General features: G+C 38.3%; 1 protein-coding gene across 7 annotated transcripts in view; it reads left to right on the top strand.

Annotated features, from left to right (window-relative positions):
* dusp16 (dual specificity phosphatase 16) overlaps positions 1-19,918 on the top strand; it is a 65,770-nt gene extending 45,852 nt beyond the window's left edge. For 6 of the 7 annotated variants that reach the window (XM_069903745.1, XM_069903743.1, XM_069903741.1 and 3 more), the window contains 6 exons: positions 2,419-2,554; positions 9,548-9,711; positions 10,157-10,316; positions 10,413-10,442; positions 11,837-11,960; positions 17,157-19,918. In XM_069903745.1, coding sequence (XP_069759846.1) covers positions 2,419-2,554; positions 9,548-9,711; positions 10,157-10,316; positions 10,413-10,442; positions 11,837-11,960; positions 17,157-18,333 — 1,791 coding nt within the window. In that variant the 3' untranslated portion in view covers positions 18,334-19,918. The remainder of the gene's footprint in view (positions 1-2,418; positions 2,555-9,547; positions 9,712-10,156; positions 10,317-10,412; positions 10,443-11,836; positions 11,961-17,156) is intronic. The other variant, XM_069903746.1, reaches the window with a different exon arrangement.
* Positions 19,919-20,142: the final 224 nt, after the last annotated feature.

The following is a 20,142-nucleotide window of genomic DNA, read 5'->3' as shown; positions in this document are numbered from 1 at the left end:
GGAAAATTGTGAGCCAACATATGAGAGAAAAAATATTAAAAATGCATCATAAACTGATGTTGACACCAAACACTTAACCACATTTTTATAACTGAGTCCATAGAGTCCAGAAATTCATTAATCCTTGCAGTAGCACATTTATCTGGTTACATGATGTGCTGACACTAACCCCCTCCCTTGAGCCCACACTTTAGTCTTTGTTTACTAAGAGCCAAGGTGTTGGTACTAAATGAGCATATTTATCCAGTCTGTGCTGACCCCTGAGGAATGAATAAAAGGAAAATATCAGGCAGTCCAGAATGGGGAGAGTTCATTGAGGGTTTTATTGGAAACTTGGATAGTATGTAGAGGCCCGGGCTCCTAAATCAGTGTCTGGAGAAGGTGTCTGTGCCTACAAAATGGAGGTAAAGAATTGATGATGGGTCCTGGGAGTCTGGAGATTGGGAATGAGGTTCGATTTGTGATTCTGGTAGATGGGTGGTTGGGGTACTGGAAGTCAATGGTTTGGGCAGATTGATGAATGGTGGATTTGTACACAGAGTTTTACTCAGCCAAGCCAATTATATTATTGAGATTTTACAAATGATGTATCAATTGAGAAAAATGTTAATGCTGAAATTATTCTAATTATTGAGCAGGAAAATTTATTGCAATTTTAGGTGCTTCACCTTCAGTTTCCAAGGCCAGTACTGGCTACAAGTTTACAGGTCCTTGATTTAAAAAAAAACAACTCAAAAGAAATTACAATAGTCTACTGAATTGAATTAAAAAGAGACAATAAATACAAAAAGTAGACAGATAATGTTATCCTAGTGCAGAAACAAAGTGCTATAGAATAGTGCAGACATTCCTTTTGTGGTTCCTGGTTAGTGTGACAAAAACCTACTGGCTTCAAGAGCCCGAGAGCTGTTGGAAAGAAACTCTTCTTGAATATAGAGGTGTTGGTCTTCAGCTTCTATACCTCTGCCCGATATAATTATGAGAAGAGGTTGTGACCAAGGTGATGGAGGCTCTTTTCGATGTTGGTTGCCTTCTTGAGGCAGCATCTCACAGAGATGTGTTCAATGGATGGAAGGTCGGAGCCTGTGATGGATCCATCCACGTTTGTTTCCTTCTGCATAACTTGGAAGTAGAATTTCCAAACCAGGATCTGAAGCAACACATCAGAATGTTTTCCACAACACACTGGTAGAAGTTAATTTGGCAGATTAACAAATACTTTAATAATCTCAGGCCCTTGAAAACTGGAGGTATTGATGTGCCTTCTTCAGTTGCCTCTGTGCTGGTTCCAGGAGAGGACTTGTGAAATGTGGACTCACAGGAACTTGAAGGTTCTAAGCCTTTCCACCCCCATCCCATTAATGTGGACAGATGTTTGGTCACTTGGCCTCTCCTTCCTAAAAAGAAATAAGCTACTTGGTTTTGTTGAGAGCAATATTGTTGAGAATTTGGATGAGTGGTGCCAAAACAATATCTGTTCGCTTGACATAGCGGTTAGCACAATGCTATTACAGTGCTAGTGATCAAGGTTTGAATTTGGTACTGTCTGTAAGAAGTTTTTAATGTTCTCCCTGTGTCTGCGTGTTTCCTCCAGTTGCTCCAGTTTCCTCCCACTCTTCAAAAATTTACTGGAGTTGTAGGTTCATTGGGCAGCAAGGGCTCCTGGATCAGAAGGGCCTGTTATTGTGCTGTATGTCTAAATTTAAAATGTATTAAATTAAATTTCCAGCAATTCGGCCAGCAACAGGGGTGACTTCCATGAATTTGTAGATCAAATTGGCTATGCAGTCATGAGTGCTCAAGGATTAAACTAGGGGACTAAGAACACAGCATTGGGGTGCCCTTTGTTGATCATCAGCGAGGAGGAGCTGATCTGCACTGATCGGATCTGCTGATGAGGAAGTTAAGGTTCCAGATACAGAGGAATCTTCTGCACATGACCAGCAAAAGATCCATACATATCTGTATGTATTTATCTTTGAATAAAGTTTTGAATAATTAATTTTGCCCTATTAAATGGAATGCAAATTCAATTTTGGATGTGTTACTTCAAGACTAGGAGAAAGAGTGAAGAAATGTACCAAGTTCTTTACTAAATTGTTTAATCCACTGCAGTATTGTATTTAATATGTAGAATCACAGTTCTTTGTATGTTTATCTGTCCTTGAAGAATATACACAATGATGAATATAGATTTGATAATGAGTCTGGAAGGGCTGAAACAATACAAAGGACATTTTGTGTAATATGACATTTTCTGTTTTATTACATCAATAAAAGAATCTTGAATCTTTTTGAAACTTAAATTTTGCAAGGACATAATTTCACATAGAGAAAAGAAAATGTTGGTATTACGCTGTTTTGACTGTTGTGAGGATTAGCTTCTATATTAATCAAGTATTTGAACTGCCATTACAGATAGAGTTTGATGTTGAACAAGAGGTGGTAGTTTACGACCAATGTACGCAGGATGTCAGTCGGCTGTCTTCCGACTGCTTTCTTTCTGTTCTTCTGAGCAAATTGGAGAAGAAATTTGACGTGTTCCTCCTTGCAGGTAGGATTTACTTTTGTTTGAAATCAAAGGAGAAATGACATGGAATTGCAGAGAAATATGTGGTATAGAAAGAAGCAATTGATCTCTATTGATCATTGGTAGATTAAGCAAGAACAATTCCAGCTCGTCTCTTTCTTCAAATACACTGAAAAGTATATCATAATTATGCTCAATAAATTATGAGAATTGCACTATGTAACAATCCCCATGACCTCAGTTTTGCTTGTATCAGAATGAGTCAAATCCTGACCTCGTTACAGCGAGATAAAAGCTGAATTCCAGACTTAGTTGAAAGTATCTGCCCTTGAAAGTTAATCTTCCTTGATTAGCACTCATGTAGCCAGGATAAACATTCATCGTTTCCACTATGCATGTTTGTAATGTGTGCCATTTAGCCGTGAGCTGAAGTCGTTTGAAAAGCTGCTTCTATAGCAGCTTGAAAGTTGAACAATGGGTGCCACTGCCTACTAATTCTACTCTAAGTCACATATCCTGATGTGGAACTATATCACCTTTCAATGACACCAACCTAAACGTTGAATCCCTGTGAACAACAGCACAATGGAAGTTTTTATTCAAGGATTCACTGGACTGTTGTTTCACTCTCACCTTCACATAGGCAATCAATGAATTATAAATTCCAATAATACCTACATTCCCTCATTAATATCAAGGTATATTCTACAAATTATAAATTGCAAATTGACAGAACTTTTGTTTAATGTCAAGGAGATTCACATTAACTTGTGTAGTGGACAGAAAATGTTTCTAGATGTTTATTTCCTTGTGAATTTACTTATGAAAGTTTTGCTACCATGCCCTATAATCTGTTACTTATCATCAAGATTTGTAAATGAAACCACTTTTAGTAAAGTTTGCCTTTGCGGGAAAAATGTCAAAATAGAGATAAAATGGTAGTGATCAAAGATTGACATGTTGGAATAGTGTGAAATTACAGGAGATTGTTAGGAGCCATTAGGGATATGGAAAGAATTTAAAAAAATAATATTTTAAAAGTTGAAATCTCAATTCAGAAAAATTGGCCATTTATTTACTTTGAGCTTAGATTTAATGTATTGGTGCTTACATTTATAAAATATTAAGAAAATCCTATTTAAAAAGTTGCTTGAACAATAGTTCAAATTTTTATCACAGTTGCAGGAACTTGAAATATTTTAGAAAAGCAGTTATATTACAATTAGAAATGTTTCAATGCCCATCCTTGAAAGTTCCAGCTCTACCAAAAGGTTTTTTTTTAATGTAATAACTTAAGCCCTGGAACTATTTATGGGAGATGACAGTTTGAACACATTTGCTTTCAATTTTGTGGGATTTAATCCTTGCAAAGAGTAACCAAGATAATTGGGGGGATGGTGGGTGGGGGGGAAAGTGGAGTGCAACTAAACTTTTTCCTAAAAAGTTTAAAAAGATATTCATATGCTGAATGACTAATGGTAAACCTAGAAGCTTCTGGAACAGAACAGAATTCGGGTGACTTAAAGGTGAAAGTGGTTAACCAAACAGGAGGAATAAAATAAATTTTGTTTCTGAATGCTGGAGTTAATTAAACGGCTTTTCCAATCAGAGTTTTCTACCCTACTTTTTGATTGTGGTAAAGGCTGTAACTTTCATCATTTGAAAATAAATTAGGAAATCAATTAAGGCTTTCAAATTCTTAATATATTCATTTGAAACTTCTTATACAAATTATTTGTGATTAATTGGATTTTAAAGTGGGTGATCTGCACATGCAAAGGTGTTTTCCCTTCCAAGAGATTTGAAAACAACAGCTTTAGAATTTTATTATGGTCAATATATGGCAAGTGTTATTTTGCCTAAATTAACCTCCATTTCTTATGAAATGCAAACTTGATGCACGTTGTCTACTTTGTAGAAATGTATGAAAGCTTGCTTTAATAGATAAAAGGAATTGATGTGGCCTTTGAGATAAACTGAGTAATACCTTTGTCACAATTAAATAATGCATAATCTAACTCCCTTTCTTCTACCTCTTCAGCTTTTAGTTTTTCATACTAATTCTCTCATGTCAAGATGATCCTCCTACACATCTACACTGTGATTGTGCAAAAGTGAAAGTTGTGTCCTTTGGGAGAACTACCCTTTACATGCAGATAGTCCCTCTGGGTTTAGGGTAAATAATTTATCATAAATTTGAGTTTTGTTTTGCATGTTATTTTGTTCTCCTTTGCTCACATAGTAATGATTCCTATTGAGAAGTGTCGTTCTAAAATATATCTGAAACATGCTACCATTTTGACAAAGTCAAATTAGACATATGCCTGAATAGTGGCTATTTGAAGGTTGTTTCACCAAACTAGGAATGGTAAGTTTTCTGGATTAAGAATTAAATTTTTTACCCCATGGTACCAGAAGAATTTAACATTTGTTTAATTAAATATAAAATGGAAAGCAAAAATCAGGATCGTTGGGGCTACAATGAAAGTTCCAGAATATCGAAATATAACCTTGTTTGATTCAGTAATGTCCATGGGGAAAGGAAGTCTTCCATCCATATCCAATCAAACCAGTATGTAGCCTCAAACCGACAATGTGATTGACTGTTAATTGTCCTCTGAAATGTCCCAGTAAGTCATTCAGGCATATCAAATTGCTACCAAAAAAATCTCTACCTTTTTTTGACTCATCTGGCTGTTAATTTGCTGCACATGAAGTTAAAAGCAGGAGAAGGGGGCTTCATTCATTATACAATAGACCAGACTCGTTTGATTTGGAATAGAGCCAAATAAACTAGCTCATTAAGGCACCTTGGTCAGCATGGATGAGTTGAGCTGAAGGGACCCATTTCTGTACTGTATTTAAGTGTTGAGACCTCCTAAAGTCCCTGCTATTATAGAAGCCAATGTAATTAACTCAACTTGTCAAGAAATCACTTGAATGCACTGACATTACTTTCTTTGTTTTTCATTGGTGTACTTGTGCAGGGCTCAATGAGCAGATTATCCCACCAGAGAGACAGGAAATCTGTGCTGTCTTGTTGGACTTGATGGGGTCTACTGTTTAAATATACGTACTCCCCAGGACCAAATCAGTCCCAAAATTAGAACTAAATGTTAGACATTACAATGAGTAAAATTCAGATAAATATATACAACCTATATTCTACATTTGTACAAAATAGCAAAAATTCCCCCATCAATATATATTCCACCAAAATTCAATTGTATATCATCCTTTTAGCAAATGAATTGTTTTAGGTGCAGTTCTTTTAAGAGCTATGAACTTCTTCCATGGATTCTCCATTCTTAGATATGAATAAGAATAAGCCTGGATCTTGTGGGGAAAATAGGAAAAGACAAATTATTAGACAGGAGATAGCTAATTGGAAGAAGCTCTTATCAGGCAAGCCCACAAATGGGCTATAGGAGACGTTTAAGGAACAGCTGGTCAGAATCCAGCACTGTCAAGTTCCAGCAAGGAGAAGCAATGGTACGGTAACAGAACTTTGGATGATGAGAGAGGGGAAAAAGGAAAAGGAAGTACAGTATATATATATATATATATATATATATAAGGTTTAGGAAGCTAAAATCAGGCCGAGCTCTTGAGGAATATAAAGATTGCAGGAAAGTACTCTAGTAGGGCATTGAGGGCTGAAGGGAGCCATGAAATGTCTGGCAAGTTGGATTAAAGAGCATCCTAAGGTATCTATACTTTAAAAATGAGGATAACTAGGAAAAGGATGGGATCACAAGGATAAAGGAGAGAAATTCTGCTTTGAGGACATGGGTGAGGTACTAAATGAGTAGATTGCGTTGGGCATTGACTGAGAAGGAGATGGAGAATACTGAGAGTAGAATGGAGAATATTGATGTGTTAGGGCATTTTAAGATCAAGAGTGGGTGCTAGTTCTTTTATTGAAGAGCATTAAAAGAGGGATAGGTCTCCAGACTCTGATGGGATATAATCCCAAGTTATAGAAAGAAGCAAATAAGGACATGGCTGGAGCCTTGACAAGATCTTTGTATTCTTACTAACATCGGCAAGATCCCAGAGCACCAGGAGGTTGTCAATGCTGTGCCTTCTTCAAAAAGGGAAATGGGGATGCTCCAGGAAATTAATGGCTGGTGATCCTCGCATCAGCTGTTGGAGGATACTTCGAGATGGGATTTGTGCATATTTGGAAAGGCTTGGTCTGATACGGAGTCATTGGGCATGGCTTTGTGGAGGGAAGGTTGTTTTTTTTTTAAACAAACGTTTTAGTTTTTTGAGGTGGTAACAAAGTTGGTTGTTGAGGGAAGGGGTGTGGATGTTAATAAGGCATTTGAAAAGGTCCCTCATGGTAGGCTGATCCAGAAGATGAAAATGCATGGGATCCACATTGAATAGATAGCTTGGATTCAGAATTAGCTTGCTTATTGAATTCAGAGGCTAGTAATGGATTTGAAGTTGCTTTCAGAGTAGTGATGGAAGGGTGTTGTTCTGGTTAGAGGACCATGACCAGTCTGCAGGATCAGTTGTGGGACCCCTGTAAATAAATGACTTGGATGAAAAATTGGGTGGGTTGTTAAGTTTGCAGCTGACACAAATATTGATTGGTGACATGAGAGTTTATGTACACAAGAACAATATACGTATGGACTAACATTCTTGCTGCAGCCACACACATGCAAGATGCACCAACAGCTATAGTATAAACCACATTGCCATAATTCACCATGAACAGAAAATAAATATAAATGGATAAATGCATTTTCACAGAGGTTGCCAAGGAACACAACAGGATATAAATGAGTTACAGATTCAGACAGAGTAATGGTAATCTGGACAACTGAGGTATTTTAATGGCAGGACCCTTAAAAGTATTTATGTGCAGATGAATTTGAGGTTTCAGGTCCTAAGCTCCTTCAAAGTGGCTGCACAAGAAGAGTGTAGACAAGATGTATGGCATTGTCAGGGCACTGAGTATATGAGTAAACAAGTCATTGCAGCTGTATAAAACTTTGGTTAGACTGCACCTGGAGATTTGTGTACAGTTTTGGTTGCCCCTTTACAGGAAGGATGCAGAAACTTTGGAACGAGCACAGAGGAGATTTCTCAAGATGGGGCCTGGGTTAGAAGACATGAGCTATGGGGAGAGGTTGGATCAACTATCTGGAGCATCAGAGACAGGGGAGATTTGGTAGAAGTTGATAATATTATGTGTGCCATTGAATGCTGGGTATAGATGTCACATACAAGAGAACATGTGTTGTGAGGGGATAGGAAAAGGTTAAAAGAGATGCTGTATATGGGTGTTTTTTTTTTAAGGGACACTGGTGGGTGTCTAGAGCAGGCTGCCAGAGGTTCTGAAAACAGATGCAATAGTAGCATTTTTTAGTTAGACATGAATATGCAGTGAGTCGAGGGCTATGTATCATGTTCAAACAACAGTTTTAGTTTAATTTGGGCATCAGGATGGGCACCGACATTGTGGACCAAAGGGCCAAATCTGTTCTGTACTATTCGATGTTGTATGGCTCTATCTTGTTCTCATCCCTCTTGTTTCCGTATCCCTTCCAATTTGGTTCTACTTGGAGGCTGGCGAATCTACATGTCAACAGGCACGTGCATGCTCAGCAGTCTCTCCACCTTGGGCTCCAGCCATGAGAATTTATCCCTTACTCTCTATAGCCACAGAGAGCACTGTTTTTAAGTCATGATGTCATTGACAAATGGTGATCCAAGAAGAAAGATTCTTGTCCAGCAAAGGTCATCATTCCTCCCGTGGTTTAATTTAAAAAAAACTAAAATTATGTTGTTTAGTAAATGAATAAAATTGTGGAAAAGCATAGCACCTCAATACTTTGGTTGTTTAAATTATTTCATTTAACATAAACAATCCTAATGAAAGATAAAATCAGCAGTAGGTTTCCCCTTATTGCCCCCACCCTTGAGGGAAAAGGATTCTAATTGATCTTCTACTTTATTTTATGATTGGTGCAATTCCAGATATTGTATCCCATTTTCTTAGCTTCCCCAGTATCACAAAAATTGTTGACATGCAAGAAATTGCAGATGCTGCAAGCTTGAGCAAATAATAAGTTGGTGGGACACCGAGGACAGGCAGTGAAGGAAGAGGTGCTACAAGTCTTGCACATACTGTGATTGCATTGCATGTGTGGCCTCCTCTACATTGGTAATACCAAACACATCAGGCAACAGCTTTATTAAGCACCTGTGCTCTGCCTTCCCATATCAGCTGAAACACCCAGTTGCCAGCCATTTTAATTCTTCTTCTCATTCACACACTGTTGTCATTTTGTCCTCCGCCTCAGTGTGTTGAAGGTGATGCCCGTGGTACTGTAAGATGTAGAACTTGTCAAAAGATATTGGAATAGCTTCTTAAGGGTTAACCTGCACATAGCTTTTCAGTAGTGAGTATTGTGCTATGGACAGTTAAGCAATTCTTAATTAATGGAAGTTTCCAGTTAAATTGTGATCATTTATCACGATGTAGAGCTATTTTCCAGACCGACTAGTGCACCCAATTATTTCATAGACTGCGCGCACACATTTACATCCTGGATAGCCACACCTGTACCTCTTGCATTGTGTTATGAAGGTATGGAATGAGCTGATCAGATGTTGGCCTGCCTAATTTCTCACCACCTTTGGAGAGAATATAATGGAATTAAATTTCTAAACATAGTTGCCTATCAAGAATAGGTATCGAAGTTAACTTTAATATGAATGATTTCTGATGGATAATGAGGATTAAGATCAATGCTGAGTATGGTGACAGAGACTGGGGACATTAGCCTGTTTTCCAGAATAAAAGGGGTAAATTTTAACAAAATTTAATTTGTATTGACTTGCATTTGCTCCTGTAGGTTTTATGAAAGGTACCAGGAATGAAGCCAATTGTTGTATATAATATTAAATTGTAAACTGGGATGTAAGAGAACATGATTTTGAAGATGGCATTTCCTTTTCATAACTGTAGACATTTTGGTTTCTCTAATTATTTGATAGGTGGATTTGCAACATTTTCTTCTAACTTCTGTGGCCTGTGTGAAGGTAAATCCTCTCTGGTGCCTACGAGCATTTCCCAACCATGCTTACCTGTAGCAAACACTGGGCCAACTAGAATTCTTCCTCATCTTTACCTTGGCTGCCAACGAGATGTATTGAACAAGGTAAGAGGGCAACAATCTTATTCAATACATTAGAGTTGATAAATACATCTCTCTGCAAATGTGGCAGACATTGTCTGTTTATTTTGGATAACTATGTCATTACATAACTGAAGATGCAGAAACTTGCTTCCACAACTAAATTTGTATATCACAATTATAATGGAATTTTGTAAAATAAAACTCATTTGAGTGGAATTGAGGAGTTTTTTTTTAATGAGAGGGTGTTGAGGGGTCATAACCCTACCACCTGGATATGTGCTTGAAATGCTACAAGTGAAAGGTTACTGATGAAGAGCCACAAATTGTGAATTAATTGTTTTACAGCAAGTACAGACATAATGGATTGAATATTCCATTCCATGATTCTAAACGAGTACTTCTATTTGAATGGCATTGATAAAAGTTCCATAGCTTTTACAAACATTATATTTTCCTTCAAATATAGGAGCTAATGCAGCAGATTGATATTGCCTACGTACTCAATGCAAGTAATACATGCCCAAAACCTGACTTTATCCCAGAGAGCCATTTTCTAAGAGTTCCAGTAAATGACAGCTTTTCTGAGAAGATCTTGCCTTGGCTTGACAAGTCGGTTGAATTTATAGGTCAGTAGGGACTTTTGTGTTGATTTTTTAAAAATTTAAGTTAATTTTGCTAATAGTTTTTTTTTTGTTAATTGCTATTCTTTGTCATGCTACCAGAGAGAAACAGCTTCAAAACACTGAGATCAGGTATTCAGTGAGTTTTTGTATTTTTCTGTCAAGGTGAAATCTGCAAAACATATGCAGAATTAATTTGATTTCTGAACAAATACATTTCCAGGTTCATATGCAAGTGGAAATAGAATGGGTATGCAATGTTGATTTATAGTGTTGATTTTTTTTGTGGGGGGGGGGGTAAGAAACAGTTTTCAAACTGCCCCTCCTAAACTCACAGTTCGCCTTAATCAATACCTTTGCCATAAGTGCTCTGTGATTAGTAAAGGACTGCTTAAGGTGAATTGTGAATTTAGTAGGGCATTTTGAAAACCACTGGTTTATAGAATATCATGATATCGGAGTTGAATTGGTCCATTGAGTCTGCTCTGCCATTCTAATCGTGAGCTGATCCACCCTCCCACTCAGTCTCACTCCCTGGTTTCTCCCCATAACCCTTGATGCCCAGACTGATCAAGAACCTGTCAATCTCTGCCTTAAATACACCCAATGACCTTGCTTCCACAGCCTCACAACCCTCTGTCTAAATAATTTTTTTTGACATTGTTTTAAATTGGTGTCCTTTTTTCCTGAAGTTGTGCCCTCTCATCCTAGAATCCCCTAGGGAAACATCCTTGCCACATCTACAGTTATTATTTCCAGATTCAGGTTGGTGTATCACTTAGCACAATGAATTTACAGCGATCAGGATCGGGGTTTGAATCCTATGCTGTCTGTAAGGAGTTTGTACGTTCTCCCTGTGTCTGAGCATAGGTTAATTGGGTGGCTTAGACTTGTGGGCTGAAATGGCCTGTTTCCGTCCTGTATGTCTAAATTTAAATTCACTGATTTAAAGAATGCAGTTGATTTAAATCATTTAGTTCTAAATGAAGCAAAAGTTCCTGCCTGATGTTTTAACTGTCTGGTTAGTTAATAACTTTATTTTTTTTTGTATTTGATATAAAAAAAATCTGCAGTGTGCATTTTCTAAAGAATATCATTTGTTTCACAGAAAAGTGTTACTTATTCAGAGGCTGCTTGATGCAACCAGTAAAGTTGATAATCAAAGCTAATTTTCAGCTCTTCTCAATAGTAGAGATTAGGCCAACCACACCCCTCCACCATGGTATCAGAAGCATTCTGATTTTTTTTCCCCCAGATAATCCACGTGTACAATGTCAAATTTTCTTTCTAGAACAAGAAGTTTGCAAAGCTGACTCATGGTAAAGCAAATACATGTTGCTGTTAGGCACAAAATTTGAGGCAGCACACTTGTTTTATAAACTTGAACATCATCTTGCAACTGGGTGATGGGGTGAAGAAACTTGGGGCCCAGTGAATAACAGCAATTTTAATTGAGTAAAAAGTTAATTGTCCTATCGATAAGAATTTTAGGGTTGTGAGTAACATTTCTTCATTTCTATTGTTAGAAAAAGCAAAGGCATCAAATGGCCGTGTGCTGGTGCACTGTTTGGCTGGGATTTCGCGTTCTGCCACCATTGCCATTGCTTATATAATGAAGAGGATGGATATGTCATTAGATGAAGCTTATAGGTAAGAAACAGCATGTAAGCAATGACTTTCAGGCTTTTTACTTTCTCATTACGCGAGTTACAATGGAGAATTATGGAAGGTTAGTTGCATGTTTTCAAGAAGCAGATGATGAGACTGATTCCTTAAATTCAATTTAGTACGATAGATGTTTCAATTTGCTGGCCCTATTGGTGATACTTTGCTAATAGTAAGATGACGTTATATCTGTTTGGTCTTTTGTGGTAGACCATCCAAGGTCAATTTTTCACCTTGTTAGATACTAGGATGCCACTGGACAACAATGGATAGTTTTACTTTTTGTATTTAGTCCCAATGCAAAAATATTGTACCTTACAGTTGGGAAATTTTCATCATTAATTAGAGGAGTGGGTGCATTCATCCATTAACCCGTCCTTGTATTGGGCTTCACCAGAGTTGGGAATGTTCAGTGGAAAGAAATATCCTGGGATTTTTGACATATCACTATGGCTCTATTAATATATGTAGTTGTCTGTTTCAAATTCCGAGCAGCAGGTCTTGCAATTTAGGCATGTTCATAGGGCTCAGTGGAAAGAAATATCCTGGGATTTTTGACATATCACTATGGCTCTATTAATATACATAGTTGTCTGTTACAAATTCTGAGCAGCAGGTCTTGCAATTTAGGCACCATTTCCAAATATTCAGGGTCACTAAGACTATACAAATTTGTTCTGGATGTTAACTTTGTTCGGCATTTATTTTGTAATGAGCATCTTGCACAAATACTGGAATGGATTTGTATCTCATGACATTAACAGTTAATATACTGGAGTCGTGTACAGGCCAAATAGGAGTGTTGAGTTCCTCTGCTTAGGTCAAGCATTGAAGTAAATGGGGAGATTTTATCAGCGGATTAGATATTTTTCATGGCTCTGGTTTTATCAATTATCAGAGCTGGTCCTGCATTTCTAATTGCAGAACGGATGTCAGCAAATTCTTAAGGGGATGATTATGGAATAATTTCCTAAAAACTGACACATTTGAGGAGTTAATTTGGCTCTGTAGAAAACCAATTAATTAGATGTAACTAGTTACCAGAAACTAAAATAGATTATACAACTGTCTCTATGGGCAGAGGGAGAGAATTAAACCTAATAAATGAGAATTTACACCTTGCTTTTAATGGTGGATTAATTGAAAGCATCTTTCCAATATATTCTACTACATTTGTGACTGAAGGAAAACAACAAGCCTGTGATGTCTCCAAATACCACTGGATTCTTCAGATTTATTGTCAGACTGCATACATGACATCTCGTACAACCCTGAGATTCTTTTTCCTGTGGGCGAGGCAGAAATACCACTTATTGATAGTGCAAAAAATGTATAAGAGTCATTAACCAAGTCCCTTGTTGAGTTTGTTGTTGGGGTTGCAGCTGTTCCTGAACCTGATGGTCCAAGTTTTACAGCACCTCTACCTCTTTCCTGATGGTAACAGCGAGAACAGACCATGTGGTGGGTGATGTAGATCCTTGATGATTGTTGCTGCTCTCCACAGCAGCGTTCCCTGTCGATGTTCTTGATGGTGGGAGGGTTTTACCTGTGATGTCCTGGGCTGTGTCCACTACCTTTTGGTAGAGGGCTTTACCAAACCATGATGTGGCTGGTCACCACATTTTCCACCATACATTTTAATACATTAATGAGAAGTCAAAAACTAACATGAATAGGCGCAACACTGAACAAAATTCATTCAAAATACAGATTAATGAATTTGTGCATTAAGGGAATTGAGGACAGTTCAGGAAAATACCATGGGAGATCAGTTATGATCTTAATGAGTAGTGGAAAGGCTTAAAAACAACCCTATAAACTACTCCGGCTCCCTATTTATTCTTTATTTTCTCATTAGGAACATGTCCAAAGCAGTGATTGATGAGAATAAAAAAGTGGTAGTTATAACAGATGTGACAGAAAGGGAGAAAGAGCAAGTCCTTACTGGATATAAAATGAGAGTAAGTGCCAATAGGCTTATGACGGCAATCAATTGCTCATCATTGATGTACCTGCAGAAGGGCAAATATAGTTAGCATCCATACTTGTAACAAAAGAGAAAAAATGGAAATAGTATCTGAGATAAGGTTGCTTAAAAGTGTCCTGGTTTTGTGGAACAAATTGCTGCTGGTAGATCCATGCTAGTTAAGCATGGACCAAGCCTTCAAATTTGTCTGGAAATGTTATAATACTGCCTAACATCTTAAATGATAGTGTGGAGATATTAGAAATAATATCCAGTAGTCCAGAACATGCTAGTTTTAATGTTTACCTCATTTGTTAGTATTTCCCTTGTATACCCTACGCTTCCCAATTTCCTTTTGCCATGTCCTTAATGCAGGACTGCAGCATTTTCCTCATGAGACAAACTGGTCCATTGTTGCCTTTTTTAAATACAAGGAAAACATTTGTCGATTTTCCATTAACTAGAAGTGTTTCAGAATTGATGGAATGTTGTAAGGTCACCATGAGTACGTGGACTTTTTTAGAATCCTGTAATCCAGCAGTTGTCTGATTCCTTTGATTTCTCCCTTCAAAGCTAGTGAGGAACCTTTTTAATATTTTAATTTCTTAGACTAAAACAAACATTATAAACAGAGTCTGTATTTATCCCCCCTCCCTCATACAACTGAAACTACCATCAATTAAATTACCTCAACAGCAAAACAAAAAACACCCCATATATTTTTGCACTCTTTTATCCAATCTTTCAATTCTCTCCGATTTCAGATACCCTTTCTGTCAAGTTTGCCAGCCTTTTTGATTGCCCCCTGCTATGCCACCAGTGTCTTCAAAGTTCTTTTTATCTGGCTAATGGTCTCCATTTACTCTCTGGCAAAAGGGGGCCTCTGCCCCCTTTATCTGTCTTTCATCTCCCTGTAATGTCCTTCTTTTACTCCCTTATTCTTCCTCCTCCTCCACCTCACTTTCCGTCTCCAGGACGTCCTGCCACACTATTTTCCTGCCAAATCCTCTCTGGCCATGCTACTCTTGGCCCGACACTTCAAACACCCTCAGACCTGACCTCTTCACGCCCACCAGTTGGAGTAGCCTTACCAAGTAAGTCCTTATCTTCAACTTTTACTTCCAGCCCACAGGGTCTTTCTCTCTGCTGGTACCAGTGTCATCACCGACTCCACCTTGACTTGGCTCCCCTGACTCTCCAGCGCCCGACAGCTCTCACGTCACCGCCTGTGTCATCATCTGCTCCTTGACTCTCCCGTCGCCAACCGCTTCTCCTTGGCTCAGTTTCCCTGACCTCAGGTCCCCAAACCATCTGCGTCCAACAGCTCCTGTCGTCTCCCATGTCACTCCTTATCTCCCATGCTCAACAGTGCTCTTCGGTTGTGTCCTTCCCCTGGCCCCCTCAAGATCCAACCTTATCAGGGCCATCCTGTCTCTCCCTCCTGGGCAAGACCCGTTTGCTTGGGAAGCTTCAGGGCTCCATTGTTACTGCCACCGCCGCCAACGTCCCACTAGGCCTCGGGTCACACTCTCCACCTCCACCACGCGTTGAGTCTCTTCCTCCGTGCTGTCCCTCATCTTTTTTCTTTCCCTTTTCACTCTTTCTTCTATTTGTATTCTTGGTTGTCTTCTTTTGGGGTCTTTTTATTTTAGACAATCTTCTTTATCCTTTATTCTCTTACCTCAGGGAGCTCTTGGACCGCCACTAGTGAGGAACCTTGAGTAATCAATATACAAGATGCGTTTTCCTCCTACATTCTTGTTACATTGAATGTGTCCTCTGTAAATAAGATATTCAGAATTTGTTTTAATACCTCATCAATTTCTCATTAAATGCATTGGTTATTTGTTGCTGCCTCCCTAATAAGGTCCCAGTCCTTGGGTGTTCTACTCAATAATAGATTGAGATTCTTCTCCTCCTCAGCCATGAATGGATCACTGTCGAAATGTTTTAATTTTTTTTCCCCCAGAGGAATTCTATACTCAATCTTATTTATCATAGAACATGGGCTGCGCTGTTACAGTACCAGTGATCGAGACAGGGGTTTGAGTCCTGCACTGTCTGTAAGGAGTTTGTACGTTCTCCCCATGTTTGCATGGGCTTTTCCTAGGGGCACCAGATTCCTCCCATTGTTCAAAAATGTTGTGGGGTGAAATTGGGTGGCAAAGGCTCATGGGGGCTGAAAGGACCTGTTACTGTGCTGTATATCTAAATTTAAAATTTAAACATTACCGTACTGGCCTATCAGCCCAACAATTTAATCCTTCCCTAATTCACACTCATAACCCTCGGTATTTCTTGCATCTATGTTCCTATCTTAGCATCCTTTGAACTTCCCTTTTCTTCAGCCTCCAAAAACACCCCCAGCAATGCATTCCAGGCAGCCACCACTTTTTTTAAAATTACCTCTGACATCTTAAACAAATGTCTTCTGATATTTGCTATGGTCACCCCAGGAAAAAGGTGATGCCTGTCCACCATAACTAAGCCCCTCATAATCTTGTATTCCTCTATTAAGTCACCCTCATCCTTAGTCACTCCAAAGAGAAAAGCCTTGCTTCAGATGTTCTCCAATCCAGGCAACATATTGGTAAATTGCATCTGCATTCTCTCTAAAGCATCTAATTCCTTCCTGTAATGAGGCAATCACAACTGAATGCAACAGAAAACCTTCTTCAATCTAATTTCTCAATGAATATTAGCCATCATGCCTTTATGATTGATTCTGAGCACAATATTGTATGGAATTTGTGTGAGTCTCAAATGGGTTGGAAACTAACCTTGTCACATTGTGGCCTTTAGTAATGATCTATAGAGTGGTGCGGGATGGTTTTTACAGTATATAAATTGTCATTGCTTTCATTTTCAGAGATCTGATCATGGTTGGCGTATCAGTTAGCACAATGCCTTTACAGAGCCAGTGATCAGGTCTGGACCGGGGTTCAAGTCCTGCGCTGTCTGTAAAGAGTTTGTATGTTCTCTCTGTGATTGACTGGGTTTTTTTTTTTGGGGGGTGGGGGGCTCTGGTGTCCTCCCACCGTTTAAAACGTACTGGGGATTAGTGGCATGTAAATTGGGTGGCATGATCTGAAATGGCCTGTTACCATGCTGTATGTCTAAATTTAAATTTTATCACCAAATTTAAGCAGTTTTTAGTATGGTAACTTTCTGGTACATTGTAAGCACCATTAATAAATTATATTTGTGTTTTTAAGATTTGTCAAGGAGAAGAGACCAACCATTTCACCAAACTTTAACTTTCTTGGCCAGTTGCTGGAGTTTGAAAAAAAGTTGAAGACACAGCCTCTCCAAACAGGCATGATTAGCAAGTTCAAATGCCTGCAGTTAGAGAGACCAGGGGAACAGAGATTGGCCCTCGACTACGTCACATTCGATGGAGTACTAGAGAAGCAACCCTCCACTACCTCAACTACTATGGATCAGAACCCTATTGCACCTGTTATACCTTTATCTGCACTTATGGAATCCACTGTTTCCAATAAAGAAGAAGAATGTTTCTTGGCTCAAGAAATCAATGGACTTAGCCTATCAGTAGATAGACTAGAAGACAACAACCGCTTAAAACGCTCATTTTCATTGGATATAAGTTCTGTATCATACTCAGTGAACAGCGGTGGTGCGAGTTCTGCACCAATTGCTGCTTGTCCAGAAGATCGTTATGGTCCTGGACAAGAATCGAGTGCAGGTGAATCAAACAGGTTCTGTTTCTGTTCATCAGCTAATATTGAAGTGGAGCAGCTTTCAGAACATGTTACACCCACTGTAATGGACATAAACACAAAGCAAACACAAACCATATGGGAGCAAGGAGCACCAAAAAGTACAGCTATTCCATCCGCACAAACCACAGTGCCCAGAACATTACTCTACCCACTGCACAAAAGTGGAAGCATGGAGGATAATTACAAAACAAACTTTTTACTGGACCTTTCTGGTAGCCAACAGCATTTAGCAACCTCTACAGCTGGAATGAGGCTCAAAGGATGGCACTCAGACATAATCTCACCTGAAACATCAACTGCATCATTAGCTAATACCTGGTATTTGGCAACTGAAGCACTGGCAGGGCAGTCTCCTCAGTTTTTGTCAAGTTCTGCTCTATTCAGTGGTGCAACAGCCTACTCAGGCTTTAACTGCGGTCAGTTATCGGGCTGTGACCAGTCAGTGCGCCGGCGTGAAAAACACTGTGACCGCCGCGATTCCAGGCGCAGCTGGCATGAAGAAAGCTCGTATGAGAAACAGTACAAACGACGCAGTTGCCAAATGGAATTTGAGGAAGGCATGAATGAAAGCAGGTCCCGGGAGGACTTAAGAAATATTGGAAGTCAATCCAGTTTTTCTGGTAGTATGGAAATCATTGAAGTTTCCTGAGGAAATGTTAAAATGCAAATTATAATTATTTACAAATATATAGAATACTCAAAACAGAATCACAACTTCAACCAGGAACTTAAAACTTGTTGCTTGAATGCTTTGACTGTTCATCATTTAATTCAACGTATATTTCTTATCTAATCCATATTTGTCAGGTTTTACTTAAATATTTGGAAAAATCCCAATTATCATCAGATAAATATCCAATAGTGCACTTTGCCTCCGAAGACTGAGCCAAGATCTATGGAGACTTGTGTTTTAAATTCCAGACAAGCTGGCAGAATCTGGATTTCTGTGTGTGTAGTCATAGCTACTTGTGCAAATTTCTTTGCATTTGTACATAAATGGTGTAACTATTCCTGATTTGAATTTATGTATAGGTAAGTTGCCAGTGCTGCTTAGAGCAAATACCTCAAATATAAAGCTTATACTGTAAGTAGGTATTCAGCAAATCAGATCTCAGGTCAGTCTTGATATAGACGAGATTTACAGTTTTTGGCTCAGTTTGAATTTAAATTCTATGTGGACTGCTAATTTAGCACTGTTCATTTAATTTTGATCATAAATGAGGATAATATCAAGTAGAGATGTCAATCGATCACGCAAATTCTATGCAGAGTGCATGAGTTGCAGGTGTGAAGGATGCTTGTTGGGTGTCTTCATGGAAAAGTGCTGGAAACTTGTTCAGGATGGTACAAAGTCTCTGTGCGTGGTGGAATTTATTTTGTTCAAATGTGTGATGTATGGGAAGTATCTATGGATCAAATGTTCAACCAGGTGAAATGAAATGTTGAGCACATTAAAATAAAATCTGAGATGGTACCTGTTAGAGATGTGATTTAAACAATGTCAAATTGTCAGGGAGGATGTTGGAAAGCATCTTCCATTTTCTGCTACAAACATCAAAAAATGAAAATACTCAAATCGTCAGCTTAAACTTTGTTTCTCTATTCTCAGAGTAACTTCATATACATGTACTTACTTAACCATTTGAACTCCATGCCCCGGTTTTCATACCCAACCATGGACTATAATACTGCAAAGGTTTACCCATGGACCCAGCCCAGAGTATATATGATAAGAAGTTTTTAAAATGGCCAGAGTCCAAAGGGTTAAGAGGCTGAATATAGAAAGTACTGTAGACTTGCTCTCTGGGCATCACAGTCTGCCCTTACATCACCAGGATGCTGTAAAATAAAAGCCAGAATCAATTTAACTCAATAGTTTTAAAGAATACACATCCAAAATTACATGCATTTTCTCTTCAATGGTGCCTACTAATTTCAGTTGTTTGAGTTTCAATTTTTCCTTTAACCTTTTTAAAACACTTACACAAGTAACAATTACAAAATGCCAGAAATTAGTAGAACAGGCATATCAAGCTGTTGATACTTAAGCTAATTTTTCTCAGTACATATACTTACAGGTTTATCTTGTAAATGTAGCCGGGTCTGTGATTAGTTAGCTCATTCACAATGTTCTGCAGAGTTTAGCTGTTATAAATGATTTAATCCAACTTTGCTAATTGTAAGAGTGAAATCTGGATTATTATTTCTGAACTGAAGTAAAATATTTGATACTAGGGGAAATGTGCTCAAGCTTTTTTTCTTTAAATTTTTTAAAATGTACAATGCACCAAAGTAATTCCACATCTTTAAGCATCAAATTCAAATACAAGTAATGAGTTGCAAGAAGAAATTTGCATTTCGTCTCTCAAACTAGCCAAGCATTTGATACTGAAGGTAAAATCGTGGATCATGCAAAGTAAATGAAACCTAGCAAGTTTATTTTAAAATTTTAAAACTG

This window comes from Narcine bancroftii, chromosome 11 (assembly GCF_036971445.1).
Source record: "Narcine bancroftii isolate sNarBan1 chromosome 11, sNarBan1.hap1, whole genome shotgun sequence".
Lineage (NCBI taxonomy): Eukaryota > Metazoa > Chordata > Chondrichthyes > Torpediniformes > Narcinidae > Narcine > Narcine bancroftii.
The sequence above is the reverse complement of the archived record's forward strand: the minus strand, read 5'-3'. Positions and strand labels throughout refer to the sequence as shown.